Genomic DNA, 17,240 nt, shown 5'->3' with positions numbered 1-17,240 from the left:
ATGCAGGAACAGAATAATTGCTGCAATATGTACAAATCCAGTGATTTGAAAAACTGCATTTCTATCACAACTGTATTATTTCTGAAGATATTCTAAGCATACAAGTCAACACTGTTCTTTGAAAGTACACATATTTGTAAGGACTGGACTGTCATGCTCTTGGAGCGGACAGTGGGGATTGCAGTGTCATGCCTGTGTTTGGGTGCTCCCTTATGGGAACAACACATCAGTATAGCTGTTGCAAGGTGGGTAGATGGGTGGGGGCAGGAGAAGAGAGGATTGTCAGGCGCGCTCTTTCTAATGTGCAGCTGCTCATGCGGGGAGAATTTTTTTTATTTTTATATATATATATATATATATATATATATGCTGGCCATCTCCCCTCTATCTTTCAGTCCATAAGAAGGGTCTCAACCCGAAACACTGAATGTCCATTTCCCTCTATAGATGCTGCCTGACTCGCTGAGTTCCTCCAGCATTCTTTCTTTATTTCTTTATTTGTCATTGTACTGTTGCAACAACAACACAACGAGATTACGATGGCACTCCCTTGCCTAATAAAAACCAAAATAGTAAATTGATAAGAGCAATTATAACTATAAAATAAAACAAACATACTTACACAAATATAAAGTATATAAAAAAATAAAAAGGCAGTGTGCAAATGAACCATGATAATAATAATAATGATAATCAGCAGCATATCAATATATTAAATAACACCATGATGAGTCCAGCCGGTAAAAGGGGGGAGACATAGTATGTGTATGTATGTATAGGAGGTGTCAGTCCATGTCCAACAATTTAACAGCTTTGCGAAAAAAGCTGTGTTTCAGTCTTGTAGTGTATGCATATATTGCCCTGTATCGCCTACCAGAGGGGAGTAGTTTAAAAAGGTAGTGAGCAGGGTGAGCTGGTTCTCAAATGATGTTTAAAGCACTGCTCCAGCATCGAGCCTGATAGATGTCCTCCATCGCTGGTAACTGAGTCCCAATGATGTTTTGGGCCGTCTTAATGACCCTCTGCAGAGCTTTCTGCTCCTTCCTAGTGCAGCTGGCATACCAAGCAGTAATGCTGTATGTCAGGATGCTCTCCACCACACACTGGTAGTTCACCAGAATGTTTTGAGACAGTCTGGCTCTCTTCAATTTCCGTTGCTGTGCATTCCTAATGACAGCTGAGGTGTGTATTGCCCAGGAAAAGTCCTTGGTGATGTATGCCCCTAGGAATTTAAAATTGGACACTCTCCTCGCCACCATTGAACACTAGACCAAGATCTATCTTCCTTGACTTCCTGAAATCCATCACAATCTCTTTAGTTTTTTGGGTATTGAGAATGAGATTGTTGGCGGAACACCAGGCTGTCAGGTTTTGTACCTCATCCCTGTATGCCAATTCATTATTGTTCATGATCAGGCCAATGACTGTCGTGTCATCTGCAAACTTTATGGTGGTATTTGTTTCATGGACGGATGAACAGTCATGAGTGAAAAGGGCATACAGGAAGGGACTCAGCACACACCTCTGGGGAACACCAGTATTCAGGGTAAGGGTGGAAGATATGTGCCTTCCTAACCTGACAGTCTGCGGACGATTGGTCAGAAAGTCCATAATCCAGTTACAGATTGTTGTACTCAGGCCCAGGCTGTGGAGTTTGGACACTAGTCTGCTGGGAATAACTGTGTTAAAGGCTGAACTGAAGTCCAAAAAGAGCATCCTGACATACGTGTCCGGTCTTTCCAGGTGCGCCAGAGCAGTATGGAGGGCAAGACTAATTGCATCCTCCGTTGACCTATTTGTCCAGTAGGCAAACTGGTGCTGGTCCACGGTGGCAGGGATAGCACATTTAATGTGCTTCAAAATCAGTCTCTCGAAGCATTTGGCTATGATCGGTGTATGTGCAATCGGCCGATAATCATTCAGGCAGCACACATTTTTTTGCTTAGGAATGGGCACAATGATTGTTGATTTAAAACACGTAGGGACAACAGCGTATGTCAGGGAGAGGTTGAATATGTTAGTGAAGACCCCAGCTAATTGGTTAGCTCATGCCTGAAGCACACACCCTGGTACACCATCAGGTCCAGCTGCTTTCCTTGCGTTGACACTGTGTAGTATCCTACTGACCTCATTAGTATCAAGTACCAGTCCATAAGGATCTTGAGGCAGTCTAACCATTTCCTTCTGTAGTTCTCCCTGTCAAAGCAGGCAAAGAACTTATTAAGGTCCTCTGCCACTGAGATGGTACTGTTTACAGGCTGGGAGTCTTTCATTTTATAATCAGTGAAAGCCTGTACTCCTTGCCACATGCGACGGGGATTATTATTGTTAAAACTGTCCTCGATCCTAAGTTTGTAGTCGTGTTTTGCTGTTTTGATGCCGCGTTTAAGATTTGCTCTAGCTAGACTATAGGCAATGGTGTCTCTAGCTCTGTAAGCAGCATCTCTAATCTTTAGCAGCTTCCTAACCTGTGTATTCATCCAGGGTTTCTGGTTCGGAAACACCCGAATTTCCTTAACAGTGGTAACATTATCTGTACAAAAGTTGATATATGATAGTACTAATGAGGTGTACTGTTCAAGGTCTATAGCAGTGTTATTTTCTGCAGTAGGGTTGTTATCAGCAAAAAGACTCCAGTCAGTGTTCTCAAAACAGTCCTGCAGCTGTGATAGTGCTGTCTCAGGCCAGATTCTCACCTCTCTACTAGATGGTTTAACCTTGTTAATGAACAGTTTATACACTGGTAGCATTAACAGAGAGATGATCAGATTGCCCTAGGTGGGGGCACGGCACGTGGGGGCATCGTCTTTGTTACTCCAGATTCCAGCATCTGCAGTCCCTTGTGTCAAGATTTTTTGTTTTTTTTAAAAAAGCAATGCTGTAGTTCAGTACAGAAAGTTTTGCTTTGGGAGCGGTATGAGAAGGGATTCATCTTGAACAGTAACGTGGTTGTGTTTTATATGTGAACGATGTGTTTTTTGCCTGTAATGCTCACATTCAGAGCTTGTTGGCAGGGAAGGGTGTGCAGAGAATTTGAACCACTGATTTAAAGCCCTCAATCAAAATTACACCCTTTAAGCTCACTCTTGCATATATTTATCATCTAAACTCCTTCAATTACAATTAAGCCATTTAACTCACTCCCAGTTTTTCTATTGTATACATAAATCATCTCACCATTAAAATTGCACTCCGTTGCTCTCTCATGAATATTCATTATGTTAGATGCAAATCATCTAAGCCCCTTGAATAACCTCTGCACTTCTCAACCAGTTGGGAAGCTAGCCATCTAAGATTATCATGGTGAAAATCAAAAGAACTGCAGATGCTAGAAATCAGACAGTCTTGGACCTGAACCATTAACTCTGTTTCTCTGTTCACAGATATTGCCTAACCTGCTGAGTGTTTCCAGCATTTTCTGAAGAATATCCAAATCAATGAGAATTAAATATTTAACAACTAAATATATATAGCAACCAAAAAGAACAATCAGACAAGTACTAAAAGAAAAGCCTTTATTTTCTTTGATCACTTTTGTTTACTAACTTTTAAAAATATTGAAAATAAATCTGTTTGACTAAGTTGGTAAAGTGCATTAAGGTCATGTAATGAAATTTGCAGGAATATTTCCAACTACATTCAACAATCTTACACTCCCATGTACTAATTATTCGATACAATAAAGCTCTACATTCTGTGATGTGATTCCAGACTGCAACACATTCTCGGGTAACCTCTCCTTCCCTCTAACCTGCTCTGGCACTACCACCCTCAAAGATATCTCTGCTTCTGTAATTCCATCCTCTTCCTCATCCAGAATTTTATTTGCTCCACCACTGGCGCTATGACATCAGCTACCAAGGGTCTAAACCTCTGTAATTTCATCCCAAAACCCCTCCACCTATCTTTCTTTCTTAAAGCCATTGTTTAAAATCTACTTCTTTAGTTGAATATGGTTTGATTCAGCATATTGGAGTCTCTAACAATATTAAATGTGTCACATAAATACAAGTTTATTGTTGCCAAAAGTGTTGCATCTTCCTGGGCCAATGCAATATTTGCAATGTTCGGCATCATGAGTGAGGTAGCAAAATGGTTAAGTCAACAGACCAGTACCCAGGGGCCCTGCCTACTAACTTGAGGCAATGAGTTTGAATCCCACCACGGCAAGTAATCTAGATTGAAAATCTATATACTGCAATGGTGAACAAGAAGCCACTGGAGTGTTGTATAAACCCATCTGTTTCACTAATGTCCTTCCATATTCTGTTGTCCTAACCTGGTCTGGCACATATATGACTCCAGATCTCTTAGTGTGGTTGACTTTTAACAGGTCTCTCAAGTGTGGAAAGTCCTTCAGTTCAAGAACAGGTGAAGGATGAGCAATAAACAAACAAATAAAATAAAATTGTACCACCAGTTAGTTGCATGGACCCTTTAAAAGTATATTGTGAGAACTCATGACAATGATGTGTGAACTGTACAATCTTAGAACATCAGCACTTCATATTCCACCTGGGTAGTCGACAACCCAATGGTAAGAACATGAATTTTCCGACTTCAGGTAACCCACACTTCTTTCTCTCTTTCCAGTTCCCCCAACCCCATCCAGTTTCATTCCCTCTCTCCATCATCTCCCTCCTCACCTGGTTCCACATATCACCTGCCAGCCCCTGCCTCACCCATCCCTCTCCCCTCTTTATATTGACTATCTCCCCTCTACACTCACTGTCCTGATGCAGGGTCTCAACCTAAAATGTCAGCTCTCTCTTTCCTTCCACAAATGCTGCCTGACCCGCTGAGTTCCTCCAGCACTTTGTTTTTTGCTATACAATCTTCTACTGTATACAAAGTGCTGTTGTGAAAGACATCTTTAGAGGCACACACAATAGCACTCAAAAACAAAACTGGTTGAACTGGATTTAGGCAAAAACAAAAAATCTGGAGGTAATGGTGAAAAAAACTGTTGTGACTGGTGGTGTAGTTTATTTTGCAATCAACATTTCAGACTACTTCTTCTGTGCAAAGAGAAACAGAGTCAACATGTCAGGTCAAGGACCCTACACTATCAGCACTTGGAGAGAAAAGTTAGCATTAATTTGCAGAGAAGCTGGGGAAGGAATGGATAGGTCAAAGGGTTAGGCCAGGATTGCCATTTGTACAAGTTGTAGAGATCCTCACTTTACTCTGTATTTTGTTATTGTTTTCCTTTGTACTACCTCAATGCACTGATGTGATGAAATGATCTGTCTGGATGGCATGCAAAACAAAGTTTTTCTCTGCACCTCGGTACGTGTGACAATAATAAACCAATGTACCAATTTATCAAATGGGTTCATGAGGCATTAGAGGGTGATAATACAAACGGATAAATGCAATGTATTCCATTTCTCTTTCCAACTGATACTACCTAACCTGCTAAACGCTTCCAACTTTGTTTTTACTTCAGGTTTGCAGCATCTGTAGTGCTTTGGATTTACTTTATCCTACAATTTCTTCTGAAAGAGCTCGAGTCAGAAAACAGAGTCATGTATTGCAGAGCAACAAACAATCTGCTGGAGGAACTCAGTGGGTCAAGCAGCATCTGTGGGGAGAAAGGAATTGTTGACACTTCGGGTTGAAACCCTACATCAGTACCCGAAAAGCTGACAATTCCTTACCTCCCCCACCCCGCCCCCCCAACAGATGTCGCCTGAACTGCTGAGTTCATCCAGCATATTGTTTGTTGATCCAGATTCCAGTATCTACAGTCTTTTGCGTCTTCATGTATTACAGAGCCAGAATAGAGTTTCCTGGGTCCTCACCTTCCACTAAGCCTCTGCACTTCATGGAACCACCCTTTGCAATTTCACCACTTTTATCAAGTTTCTGCCACCAAGCAGTTCTTTCACTCCTCATCCAGCATCCCAAAGACTCCGTTCCTTCTTTACTCCTTGATTCACTTCCACCAACCACTTCCCTTCTCACTGACTTTCTCATGAAATGAACATCTTCACTATTTCCCAGTTCCGAATGGTCTTTGACTAGAAATATTGGCTCAGTTTCCCTTTCCACTGATGCTGCTTGACCTGCTGAGTGCTTCCAGCATTTTTGCTTTTATTTCAGATTTCTAGCATCAGCATTTTTTTAGATTTCAAAGTAATTGTCCAGCAGAAATAGCTCTTCTGTTAGCTTCCAGCTTGCTCCATGGCTGATAACCAACCTGTCATTTTCAGGGAAAAGTATTATCTGACAGGATATGTTCTCACTTCCATTACTCAACCCGAAGAAATAAAATTGCAAAAACTGTACTTCAAGATATTTCACCTGCACAAGATCATGGGGGCAAAACACTCCCCTGAAATTAAAACAGAGGTACCTAGGGATACAAGTACATAGTTCCTTGAAAGTGGTGACACAGGTAGATAAGGCGGTGAAGGCGACATTTGGCACACTCGCCTTCATCGGACAGGGTATTGAGTACAAGAGTTGGGATATCATGTTACAGCTGGACAAGATATTGGCAAGAGCGCACCTGGAATATTGTGTGCAGTTCTGGTCACCATACTTTAGGAAGGACACAATTAAGGTAGAGAGGGTGCAGAAAAGATTTACAAGTAGATTGCCGGGACTGGAGGGCTTGAGTTATAAGGAGAGACTAGATATGCTGGGACTGTTTTCCTTGGAGCGATGGAAGCTGAGGGGTGACTTTATAAAGGTTTATAAAATCATGAGGGGCATAGATAAGGTGGATGGTAACAGTCTTATATTCAGGGTAAGGGAATCTAAAGCTGGACGGCATAAGTTTAAGGTGAAATGGGAAAGATTTAAAGGGGATCGAAGGGGCAAGTTTTTCCACACAGAGGGTGGTGGGTATATGGAATGAGCGACCAGAGGAAGTGGTAGAGGTGTCTTTTAAACATTTTACAATGTTTAAAAGATATTTGGCAGGTACATGGATAGGAGGGATATGGGCCAAATGCAGACAAATGGGACTAGCTCAGGAAGACACTTTTGTCGGCATGGATGTTGGGTTGAAGGGCCTTTTTCTGCGCTATATAACTCTATGGCTCTACGTTTCCATATAATTAGGAACCTGTCTTTAAATAGTAATATTTGTAAGACGGCCCAAATTTTTTCTTTAAACAGGGCTGGAGATTTGGTAGAAGTAGTCCTGAGTGGTGTTGCTTCATTGGGTAATACTGAATCAGGACCAGTTCATTACAGCAAATTGAAATATCTGCAAATTATCAAAAATTGAATTAAAATGTTAGGTAAAGCAGTTTGGACACCTTACAATCATGAAAAGTGCTGCAGAAATGCAAGCCCCTTTTAGAAGTAAGAGGGATTTAGCATTCTTGTTTAACTAATTTGTTCCATTAAATTTTGAAGGAGGCAAAGAATGAGCACTGCAGTCGTTGTAACACCTCACATTCGGTTACTTTTAATGCTGATTGCGTGCAGGTCTCATTGCCAATTAGTTCTTAAAAGCTGAAAGATAACTCACAACAATTCTGCTCATGGAATGTACAAGTGCAGATGTTGATCTTCTATCTTTTCAATTTAAAGACCCATTCTCCTTCCAACCATTACTGAGTAGAGTGAGCAGTCTTGAAGTCTCTATAAAATAGTATTTCCTCTCTATAATTGAAGTTGTGCATCCAGTACACAAAGGAAGACTGACAGACCAAAATGTAGCACCTGAGGCAAAGGATGTAAAAATACAAAGGCTAGACATCATGACTGTTTCATACTGGAGTTAGTTTGGTTGCTAGAGTGACTACAAATTATACGCTGATAATATGCTGAAAAACAAGCAATCAGGTGGCTCATGTTTTCCTGTGATCTGCTGCTAAGGAGAATGACTCTACTCTACACCGACACCCTCCCCTCCCTTCCTTCCTCTCACTTGGGGCTTGCACATGAAAAACATAAATAAACCACTCAATACTGCAACTACAAGTTCAAAACAACACTTTCCATTCCTTTCCACTTATTTGTTTTTCACTCCCTCCTGTCCTGATGGTGCTGAGTTATTGAATTTGGAAGGAGTGTGGGATGGAGGAAGGATTCACAACACCAGTCTTCACATGTCGATTGATTACATTGCCACCATTGCTGAACCTTCCACCTTTCCACGTTTTCAGCAGTGCTGCGAAGGGAGGGGCGCTTCTAGAGAATAATCCCACTGAGTTTGACCTCACACCACCACCTGCCTTCCAAATCTGCCTAGATCAGGAAGACTGAAACCTAAAACGCTGCCCAATCCAAGGATTGCACCTGCTCTGCCCGAAGTACTAGAATAAAAGAAGTGCACTGCAGAGTCGACTTACAGCCTGAAAAATAAGTCACATTGCCAGTGTTCACGTATTTCAGGCTTCCAATGCATTTAGTAAGCCAAAACTTAACAGTTTTAGCTGAACTGATACTGGTAAAGGAGACCATGTGGCACACATTTTCTTGTCCATTACAGCATTAGCCGAGCAGCATTGTCACTCAGATCACAACATCAAACAACATCACAGTCCTTGTGCAACAAACAAGCTGCTGGAGGAACTCAGCGGCTCAAGCAGCACCTATGTAGGGAAATGGACAGTCGATATTTCGGGTTGAGACCCTTCATCTGGACTGAAAGACAGAGGGGAGATAGCTAGTATGAAAAGGTGGAGGGGAGGGGTAGAGCAAGAGCTAGTGAGCAATAGGTCGATCCAGGTGAGGAGTGATGATAGGCAGATGGAGGAGGGGAGATTGGAAAATGTGTCAGAAGCTGGGAGGTGAAAGGTGGAAGCGACGAAGGACAGAAGACGATGGAATCAAATACAAGAGGAAGGTGGAGCACAGAATCAAGTGAAGGACATGGGAAGGGCAGATGAGAACAGTAGGGGGAGGGGAACCAGTGGGAAGAGTGTATGGGCGATGGGCAGATGGAGGAGGTGAAAGAAACAGGGTGATGCGGGAAGGGTGAGAGTAAGGAGAACTGGGTAGATCAGGAGGAAAGAGAAAAAAGGGAATGAGGGGGAGCAAGACCATTAATTCTCCAACTTCCGATAAACTGCTCCCACTCTGTCCCTTTTCTCGACCTGAAGCATCGACTGTCCATTTTCCTCCATAGATGCCGCCTGACCCACTGAGTTCCTCCAGCATCGTATGTTGCTCCAGATTACAGCATCTGCAGTCTCTTGTGCCTTCACAGTCCTTGAAGCTGCCAGAGAAAATAAAATCACCAGAGATGCAAACATAAACATTGAGCATGGGACCTGCCATTGATCTGTGCACAACTGCAGGGTTACCATCACTCAGGTCACTGCAATATATAGCTTCAAGTGAAAGAAATAATCCTGTCCTAAAACACAGGGCAATTACTTGGATAGATAGACAAAGATTGGGAACCTGGTTGAAGGCTCAGCCCTCTGCTGACTCCCACAGCAATGAAGTGGGTAAAATCATCTCAATGTTGCACGGCTGGGTTTGGAGTCAGCCACTGAAGCAATATGCAAGGGCTACCTGTGAGGCCTGACTGGGTGAGATGGTGCAGTACTTATGGGTGCAGGGCTCATGGCCAGCAACCACCACTGAGCTTGTTTCCAAGTCAAAGAGAGGGTGGGGGGGGGGGGGGGGGGGGGGAAATAACATCTTCCACCACATTCAATAGGAGGTGATGAGAGAGACCATAGATCCCAGCAATGGCCTGCACTCACCTTGCCAACTAGGGTGTAGCCCTAAGCCCTGCATCTCTGCACTGAGCAGCCTCTCGGGTTGTCCCGGCCCACCTAACATCAACCGGCAGCCACTGTGCATTGCTTCATGGCTCACTTCACACAGAGCCAAGTGGCAATGGGATCACTGTTCCATTGCTGCTGGAGCACCAACAACTGGCAAGGTTCATGCCAAGTTGCCAGCATTGTGCAGCCTGAGCAGATGTTCTTAAAGGTGTACATGGGGGAGGGAGATACATACATGTGAGTGTTTGGACTACAGGTACAAAACTGATGTAATGAATCAGCTCTTTATAGACTAATGCTGAACAGGATTCCAGTTAAACTTATAACCCCAATTCTAATCTTTCCCAATAGTGGAAACTATGTCTACAGTATCAAACCCTTTCAAATCTTGAGGATTTGCATATATGGATAGAATTGAATAGTACAGAAGTTATGTCAAACTTATCTAAAACCATGGCTAGATCATACTTGAAGCAATGAACAATTCCAATATCTACTTTTTAAAAATTATAGGAGGAGGTCCGAGTAAAGATTTACTAAGTTGATACCAAAACTCAGAGACTAAAGGAGCTTGCTGTGAAGTATTAGGTAAGATTAAATGGGCTCGTCTAGAAAAATGAAATCGGAGTGGTGCCTCAAGTCTCTAATTTGGCTATATATTTAGTCTTGGATCATTCTAGCAAAGCAGCAACCAAATGATTTCCTTCAGTGTTGCAAGTTCCTATAGTTGTATTATTCCAAATTCAGGTCATTGAATTATGCTTCAAAACTTCAAGCATGCAGAAAAAAGAGAAACTGAGGGTTCCACAGTTCCGAGGTCATGGGAAAGAACGGGTTAAGAACAGGATACAAAATAATATAATGATTTCAATATAGTAACAATGCAGAGAAAAGTATAGTGTTGAATAAAAACTAGAATACACATTCAGAACATTGATTAAAAAAATATGGATAATAAAAGGTTGCAATGGAGAGGCTTGACAGAAGATTCAGTTCCCAGAGTCGATTGGAGATTATGAATCAGAAGCAGGTTTATTATCACAGACTTATTTGACCGATGAGACCAGGGATATTTTCACTTCCAGTTTATGCTTCTGAAATCATTTACTGTCTAGTTATTTCACCATGTCATTCAGTCCCTTCCTTCTCCAGAAACATATCACTTTACCACCATTTGCACTATACACTTCCTACTTTAGTAACTTATTCCACAACACCACTGGCTCCCTCGATGAAGTTTCCCCTATTATCTTTTCTTATTCTGGAGTTCCTTATTTTTAAAAATTGTCTGCCTTACCAGCCTGAAGTTGCTGACAACTTTTACTCTCAGCTGTGAAACAGGGACTTGACTTAGTGCTGGGATATAATTGTTGACGGGACAATCAAAGATGAAACTTGGTAGTAAGTCAATAATTCAGATGAAATACATGATGTAACTGCATCATATTAATGTGACCCTCCTCTGTAACACTCTCCACACTTGAACAATATCAGGTGATGAGTCGGGAGTTACAAATAGTCTCAATCAACTGCATAACAATTAGAATTTCCACTCTAGAATACTGGATAGTTATCCAATTGGAAATCAATTATGGATGCTGTCAATTTCAATGACTCCTACAGTTGAATATCTTCCCTATATAATACTTATAAAGAGTGGCAAGGGCTAATCAACTACTCAAAAGCACGTTCCCGAAAGAGCCAATCTTTTTGCTTCACTTTTCATCAGGCCACTGAAATCCTCAAAATAGGAGCCCAGTATGCCAAAATATGAATATCCTCCTTCTGAGTAAATAAAACGAAATGATGGCTATTACTCACCCGAATGCTCAATCACTTTACATCGTTTGTCCTGATGACAGACTGAGATATCTTCATAGTCTGGATCTTTATCCTCGATTTTTCTTTTCATGCCCGACATCTTCAGAGAAAGCTGAGGAGAGCAATGATAAACTCAGTCTTTCAGATTATTAGTGACAGTATATTGTCAAACATGCGAGTGCCAAGGATGAACCACAGGAGAAATGAAGTCACTCATCACCTAACGTAACAGCACTGGTTTACGGTGAGTTATCCATTGTCAGCAGCAGCACTGAGCAGGAGGTCATCAGTAATTCTTTCAATGACAAACATCAAGTCTCAGATGGCCAATTAAGAAAGAACAAACTTACTCTGACATAGCGCCTTTCTCAACTTCCAAAGCATTTTACAAATAATGGCATACCATACTGTTTTGGAGGTGTAAACCCTTTTAAAAAATAGGAAATATAACAGCCAATTTACCGACAAAGGTTCCACAATCATAAATGAGATAATGACCAGAAAATCCATTCTTTCTAAGGTTGATTGTGGAACAAACACTGCATCAGAACAGAAAGAATATCACCTTTTAATACATCTAGAACACGGAACAGTACAGCACAGGAACAGTCCCTTCGGCCCACAACGTCTGCGCTGAGCATAATGCCAATTTAAACTAATGCCATCTGCCTGCACAGTGTCTATGTCTGTCCATTCCCTGCCTGTTCATGTGCCTATCGAAATACCTCTTAAACATTGCTATCGTATCCACCTCCACCACCTCCCATTTCAGGCACCCGCCGCTCTCTCCATAAACAACTTGCCTTGTAAATCTCCTTTAAACTTTCCCCCTCTTACCTTAAACTTATGCCCTCTAGTATTTGACATTTCCACCCTGGGGGAAAATAAAACTCTTAACTACACTATCTATGCCTCTCATAATTTTTATAAACTATTATCAGGTCACCCCCTCAGCCTCTGACACTCCAGAGAAGACAATCCAAATTTATCCAACCTCTCCTTATAGCTAATACTCTCTAATCCAGGCAATGTCTTGGTGAACCTCTTGTGCACCCTCTCCAAAGGCTCCACAGGCTTCCTGTAATGCGGCGACCAGAACTGCACCAGCCGATCCAGTCTCCCCTTATAATTCATGCTCTCCATTCCCATGCACCTTTATCCACAATGTGCTGGGCCCACAAGATCACTTGCTTTGCTATTAGATGGGAATAGGTTTATGTCAAAAGTGTAGAAGTCATCTAGTAAATATTGGCATATTTTATAATAGCTCCTGAATTTTTAAAAATTATAGGGAGCTTTAGAACTAGACCATGGAGATATCAAAGAACCAGTTTGAAACTCCCACTGAGAAAATCATTCCTGAAATGGCCAATAATTATCTTGTGCCTTGACAGCAGATGCAAACTGTCGACACAATGCAGAGCTGAAAGAGACTGTGGCAGAAGGGGAGGGTGGGAGAGAGAAAGGTAAGGGAGATGGGGTGAAGGAAGGAGGAGCAGGCATGGACATGCACAAAAGTATAAAAGCTCTCTCCCTCTCTCTCTGTTTTTGTAGATCTTTCATCAAAGTGATACCTGTTTTGATACTTCTCATGCCAATCTTATACACACTTCCAAGAAACTTTGCTTTCAGTTGCATAGTACTATTCCAGTGAAATTAGCTGCTGACAAAAATCTTTTTGCCACAACATCTACTGTATCTATCTTTTCAGGGGTTCAAATTTTCTGCAGAACACTAAAAGCCATGGAAATGTACACAATTTTGTTCTACAATGGATCATATCAATTTTCAACTGCATTGTAATTTTTGTCTAAAGGTAAGAATAAATTTCTAGGCCGGGATCTCCAGCTTTGTGGTCCTCCTTGACTAGTGCATTAGACTATCAGAATCATAGAATTATATAGCACAGAAACAAGGCCTTTTGGCCCAACTCGTCCATGCTGACCAACGTGCATACCTGTGCTCATCTCATTTGTCTGCATTTGGCCCATATCCCTCTAAATCTTTCCTTTCCACATACCTGTCCAAATGTCTTTTAAACATTGTAGTTATATCCACCTCTACCATTTCCTCTGACAGTTCATTCCATACACCCACCACACTCTGTGTAGAAAAGCTTTCCCCTCAGGTCCCCTTTAAACCTTTCCTCTCTCACCTTAAACCTATGCCCTCCAGTTTTAGACTTGCCTACCCAAGGAAAAAGACTGATTTCGCATCCCTTTATAAGGTCACCCCCTCAGTCTTCTACACTCCAGGGAAAACAGCTACAGCCTGTCCAGTCATTCCTTTTAACTTGGGCCATCCAGTCCCAGCAACATTCTTATCAGCTTAGGGCGTTCAAGGACTTTGGACTGGGGCTTAAACTTGTAACCTGTGTATATGTGCTGCCTGTTTACAATATTATAACACAGACATGCATGCACATGTTTACAGGTTTGCTCTGCTGGTAAATACACTACAAAAATAAGTTACACATGTGCTTCCAAAGAGTAAAATATGTGTCAGCAGCAAGTGTATGACATACTACCACAATTAGGTACCAAACACAAGACTGTTTCTTCTGGATAATTCTCTTTACCAACAAAGCTGAGGTATAAAATTTGAATTTGCAATGCAAAGGAGGCAAAAATATCCGTCCAAATGCATTTGCAGAATTTTCATTGTGTTAACATTTTGTGAATAGTTATTATGACGCTTTGCTCCAATTATCTATCGTGTTATTAAAGTTCTCCACAAGTCTCTATCATTCAGGCAGCAAGTTATGCACAACTGTTTATAAGTAAGCAGATAAGTCAGTTACCTGTGCACTCCCAATACCACAATCACAAACTCCCTTTTACATTGTAAAGTCTGAAATTGAGAAGCTAAAGACTGATTCTAGAAGGGAGAAGAACAAATGCTACACCTGCATACATATGAGAAATTCCCAGCAGGAAGCATGTAGCACTCCATGCTGTTTTTATACCATTGACATGACACTTGTTCATAGAAAGGAATCAAGCATCACAACTCCAACAGTAATCATTGTGCATTGTCAAAGCCACCAGAGAAACCACTAAACACAGGTGAACTTTCTAAAAGCCCACCTCCAGAACCCATACAAATGAGGATCATGTTCAGAAAGTCAGATAGCCTGGGTATTAATACATAACTTGCTCAGCCCTTGGAGATCCAAGCATGTATCCACACCCAAGTAATTCATATATTAATGTACAATCCCTGGATATTAATGCCAGTTTCCTGGGTGAAGATTCACACACAACTAATATATAAAAAAAAACTGATTTCACTAGCATCAGTGGAATCTTCAGTATAAAACAGCAACCTATTCGATACGAAAAGATTAAAGACAAGTCATAATACAGTGAAGTACATCTAAGATATCAATGAACATATATTGGATAGGAATAGGTGAAAAAGTCCTGCCAACATACATGTACCCAGGATATTCCACCCCACCAACTCCCTTCCCTCTCCCGCACCTTCACACTCCCTCCCCCACCAAATTAATGCCTTTCCCTCTGTTGCTGCCTCATACTCCTTATTAATCGCTACCCTCACCATTCCCAATGACCCCACTCCCTCTCCCACCTCTCAGGAACTCCCCCTGCATTAACCCCCTCTTTCTTCCTCCCCACTAAATCCCTTCCACTTGCTTTCTCACAACTTTCCCCCCTCCATCATCTTCCTGCCTCTTTAAACTCACTCTCCATCCCCACTAACCTCCTTTCCTCTTTCTCCCCACTAACTCCCTACCCTCACCCACATACTCCTCCTCTCTCCCTACCAACAGCTATCGCTTTCCATTCCCCTCACAATCATTCCCCCTTCACAAATCCCTGTTCCTTTCCTGACCCCAACAACCAACCCCTCCATAACACACTTCCCTCTCCTTCTGCTTTACACATCCTCTCCAACCTCACTAACCATCTCCTCTCTCCCTCCTCATTATAACCTATCCATTCCCACTAACCCTATTTCCTCTCTCTGCTCCTCACAACCTCAGGCATTTCCCCTCCTACTGCCCCTAAAACCCTTCCTTTTCCTTCCACCTCACACTCACTCCCCATTAACTCTCTATTCTTTCCAGGTCTCTCACAACCTCACTGTCCCCCTTAAACCTCCTCATTCTCTCTCCCTTTTGTCTCCCTAACCATAATTCCAACAAAGCCTCTTCCCCCTCCCGATCCCTGAGGCTCATATTAACCAACTTCCCATCCCTGCCCCTCACAACAACTTCTTTCCCATTAACTCACCATATCTTCCCTCTCTGATTCCCTCCCATCTTTCACCTCAATTACCACATAATCCCCTTCATTTGCTGAACAACCTCTGCCTTTTATTAATCCATCACTTACTTCCCCCCTCACCACTAACTCTTTCCCAACTATCCCCTTCCTACTCATTATCCCCATACTGACTCTGCAACACCCACCTACCCCTTTCCTCCATCCAGCGAGCATTCATGCCCAACTATCCACCCCCTTCCTCACTCCCACCCAATCTGCACCCACCCTTGCTCACCCCCACCCAGTCCCTACCCATTCCACTCCCACTACCCACTCCCCTCCCCCACTCACAACCCACTCCCCTCCCCCACTCACAACCCACTCCCCTCCCCCCACCCACTACTGCCCCCCACCTACCACCCACTCTCCTCCCCCCACCCAATCACCCCCATTCTCCACCCCCCACCCAGTCACCCCCATTCTCAATACCCTACCAACCCCCATTTCCCTGGCCTTCCCCCACTGCCCCAACACCCACTACCCACTCTCCTCCCCCCCCACCCACTACCCACTCTCCTCCCTCCCCCAACCACTACCCTCTCTCTTCTCCCTCCCCCCAACCACTACCCTCTCTCTTCTCCCCATCCACCACACCCCATTCTCAATACCCCACCAACCTCCATTTCCCCCCACTACCCACTCTCCTCCCCCCACCCACTACCCACTCTCCTCCCCCAACCCACTACCCTCTCTCCTCCCCCCACCCACTACCCTCTCCCCACCCACTACCCTCTCTCCTCTCCCCATCCACCCAGTCACCCCATTCTCAATACCCCCACCACTACCCACTCTCCCCCACTTTCCCACTCTACCCCACACTCTCCGCCCCTCTTCCCCCCCCCACACCAATCCCCCCTCCCCACGTTTCCCCTCTCCACTCCTACCCTCCCCATCACTCCCCCTCGCCCAGCTCCACGTTGGCCTCATCCTCCGGCCGGCCTGTACTCACCTTCGGCCCCCCCCTGCGCTCCTCTCCCGACACCTGCGAGCGTCCGCGAAGCCGCCCGCTACCCAAGCCCGCCGAAAGCCCGAGGCCTGCCGTGGAGGAGGAGTTGGCGCGGCCCTAGCCGGCCCGGCCTCCAACCCTAGGTCCAGCCGCCGCCGGGCCCCGAGGCGGTGGAGAGGGCGAGCGCTGAGGGACACAAAGCCCCGCTGGGAGGTGAGCCGGCCGCCTGCGAGCCCGGGAGGAAGCGGCGCGGCGCTGCCCTGCCCTGCCCGGCACAATCGCAAGGAAGGTCAGTCTGAACCTCCCTCTGCTTCAGCTCAGCCAAAACCTTACCACCGCTGCCCCCACTTACAGCGGCCCCCGACACTGCCAGTGTTTCCCCCACTGTAGCCCAGTGCCTCGGTGGTGACAGACTCCAGCCCCAACCTCTTAAGGCTGGTTGCACTGATCCAACTCTGGGCTCTTCAGCATTGCTAGCTTTAA

The 17,240-nt window shown here is 43.7% G+C and overlaps 1 protein-coding gene across 6 annotated transcripts in view; it reads right to left on the bottom strand.

Moving 5' to 3' along the window:
• The window catches only part of yeats2 (YEATS domain containing 2), a 119,467-nt gene extending 102,227 nt beyond the window's left edge, over nucleotides 1-17,240 (bottom strand). For 4 of the 6 annotated variants that reach the window (XM_052018822.1, XM_052018828.1, XM_052018825.1 and 1 more), the window contains exons 1-2: nucleotides 16,696-16,716; nucleotides 11,523-11,634 (exon numbers count right to left, since the gene is read on the bottom strand). In XM_052018822.1, the coding sequence (XP_051874782.1) occupies nucleotides 11,523-11,634; nucleotides 16,696-16,704 (121 nt within the window). In that variant the 5' untranslated portion in view covers nucleotides 16,705-16,716. Of the gene's footprint in view, nucleotides 1-11,522; nucleotides 11,635-16,695; nucleotides 16,717-16,760 lie in introns of those variants that run through there. The other 2 variants (XM_052018827.1, XM_052018826.1) reach the window with 2 other exon arrangements.

The sequence above is a fragment of the Pristis pectinata genome, chromosome 6, assembly GCF_009764475.1.
Source record: "Pristis pectinata isolate sPriPec2 chromosome 6, sPriPec2.1.pri, whole genome shotgun sequence".
In the NCBI taxonomy this organism is placed as follows: Eukaryota; Metazoa; Chordata; class Chondrichthyes; order Rhinopristiformes; family Pristidae; genus Pristis; species Pristis pectinata.
The sequence above is the reverse complement of the archived record's forward strand: the minus strand, read 5'-3'. Positions and strand labels throughout refer to the sequence as shown.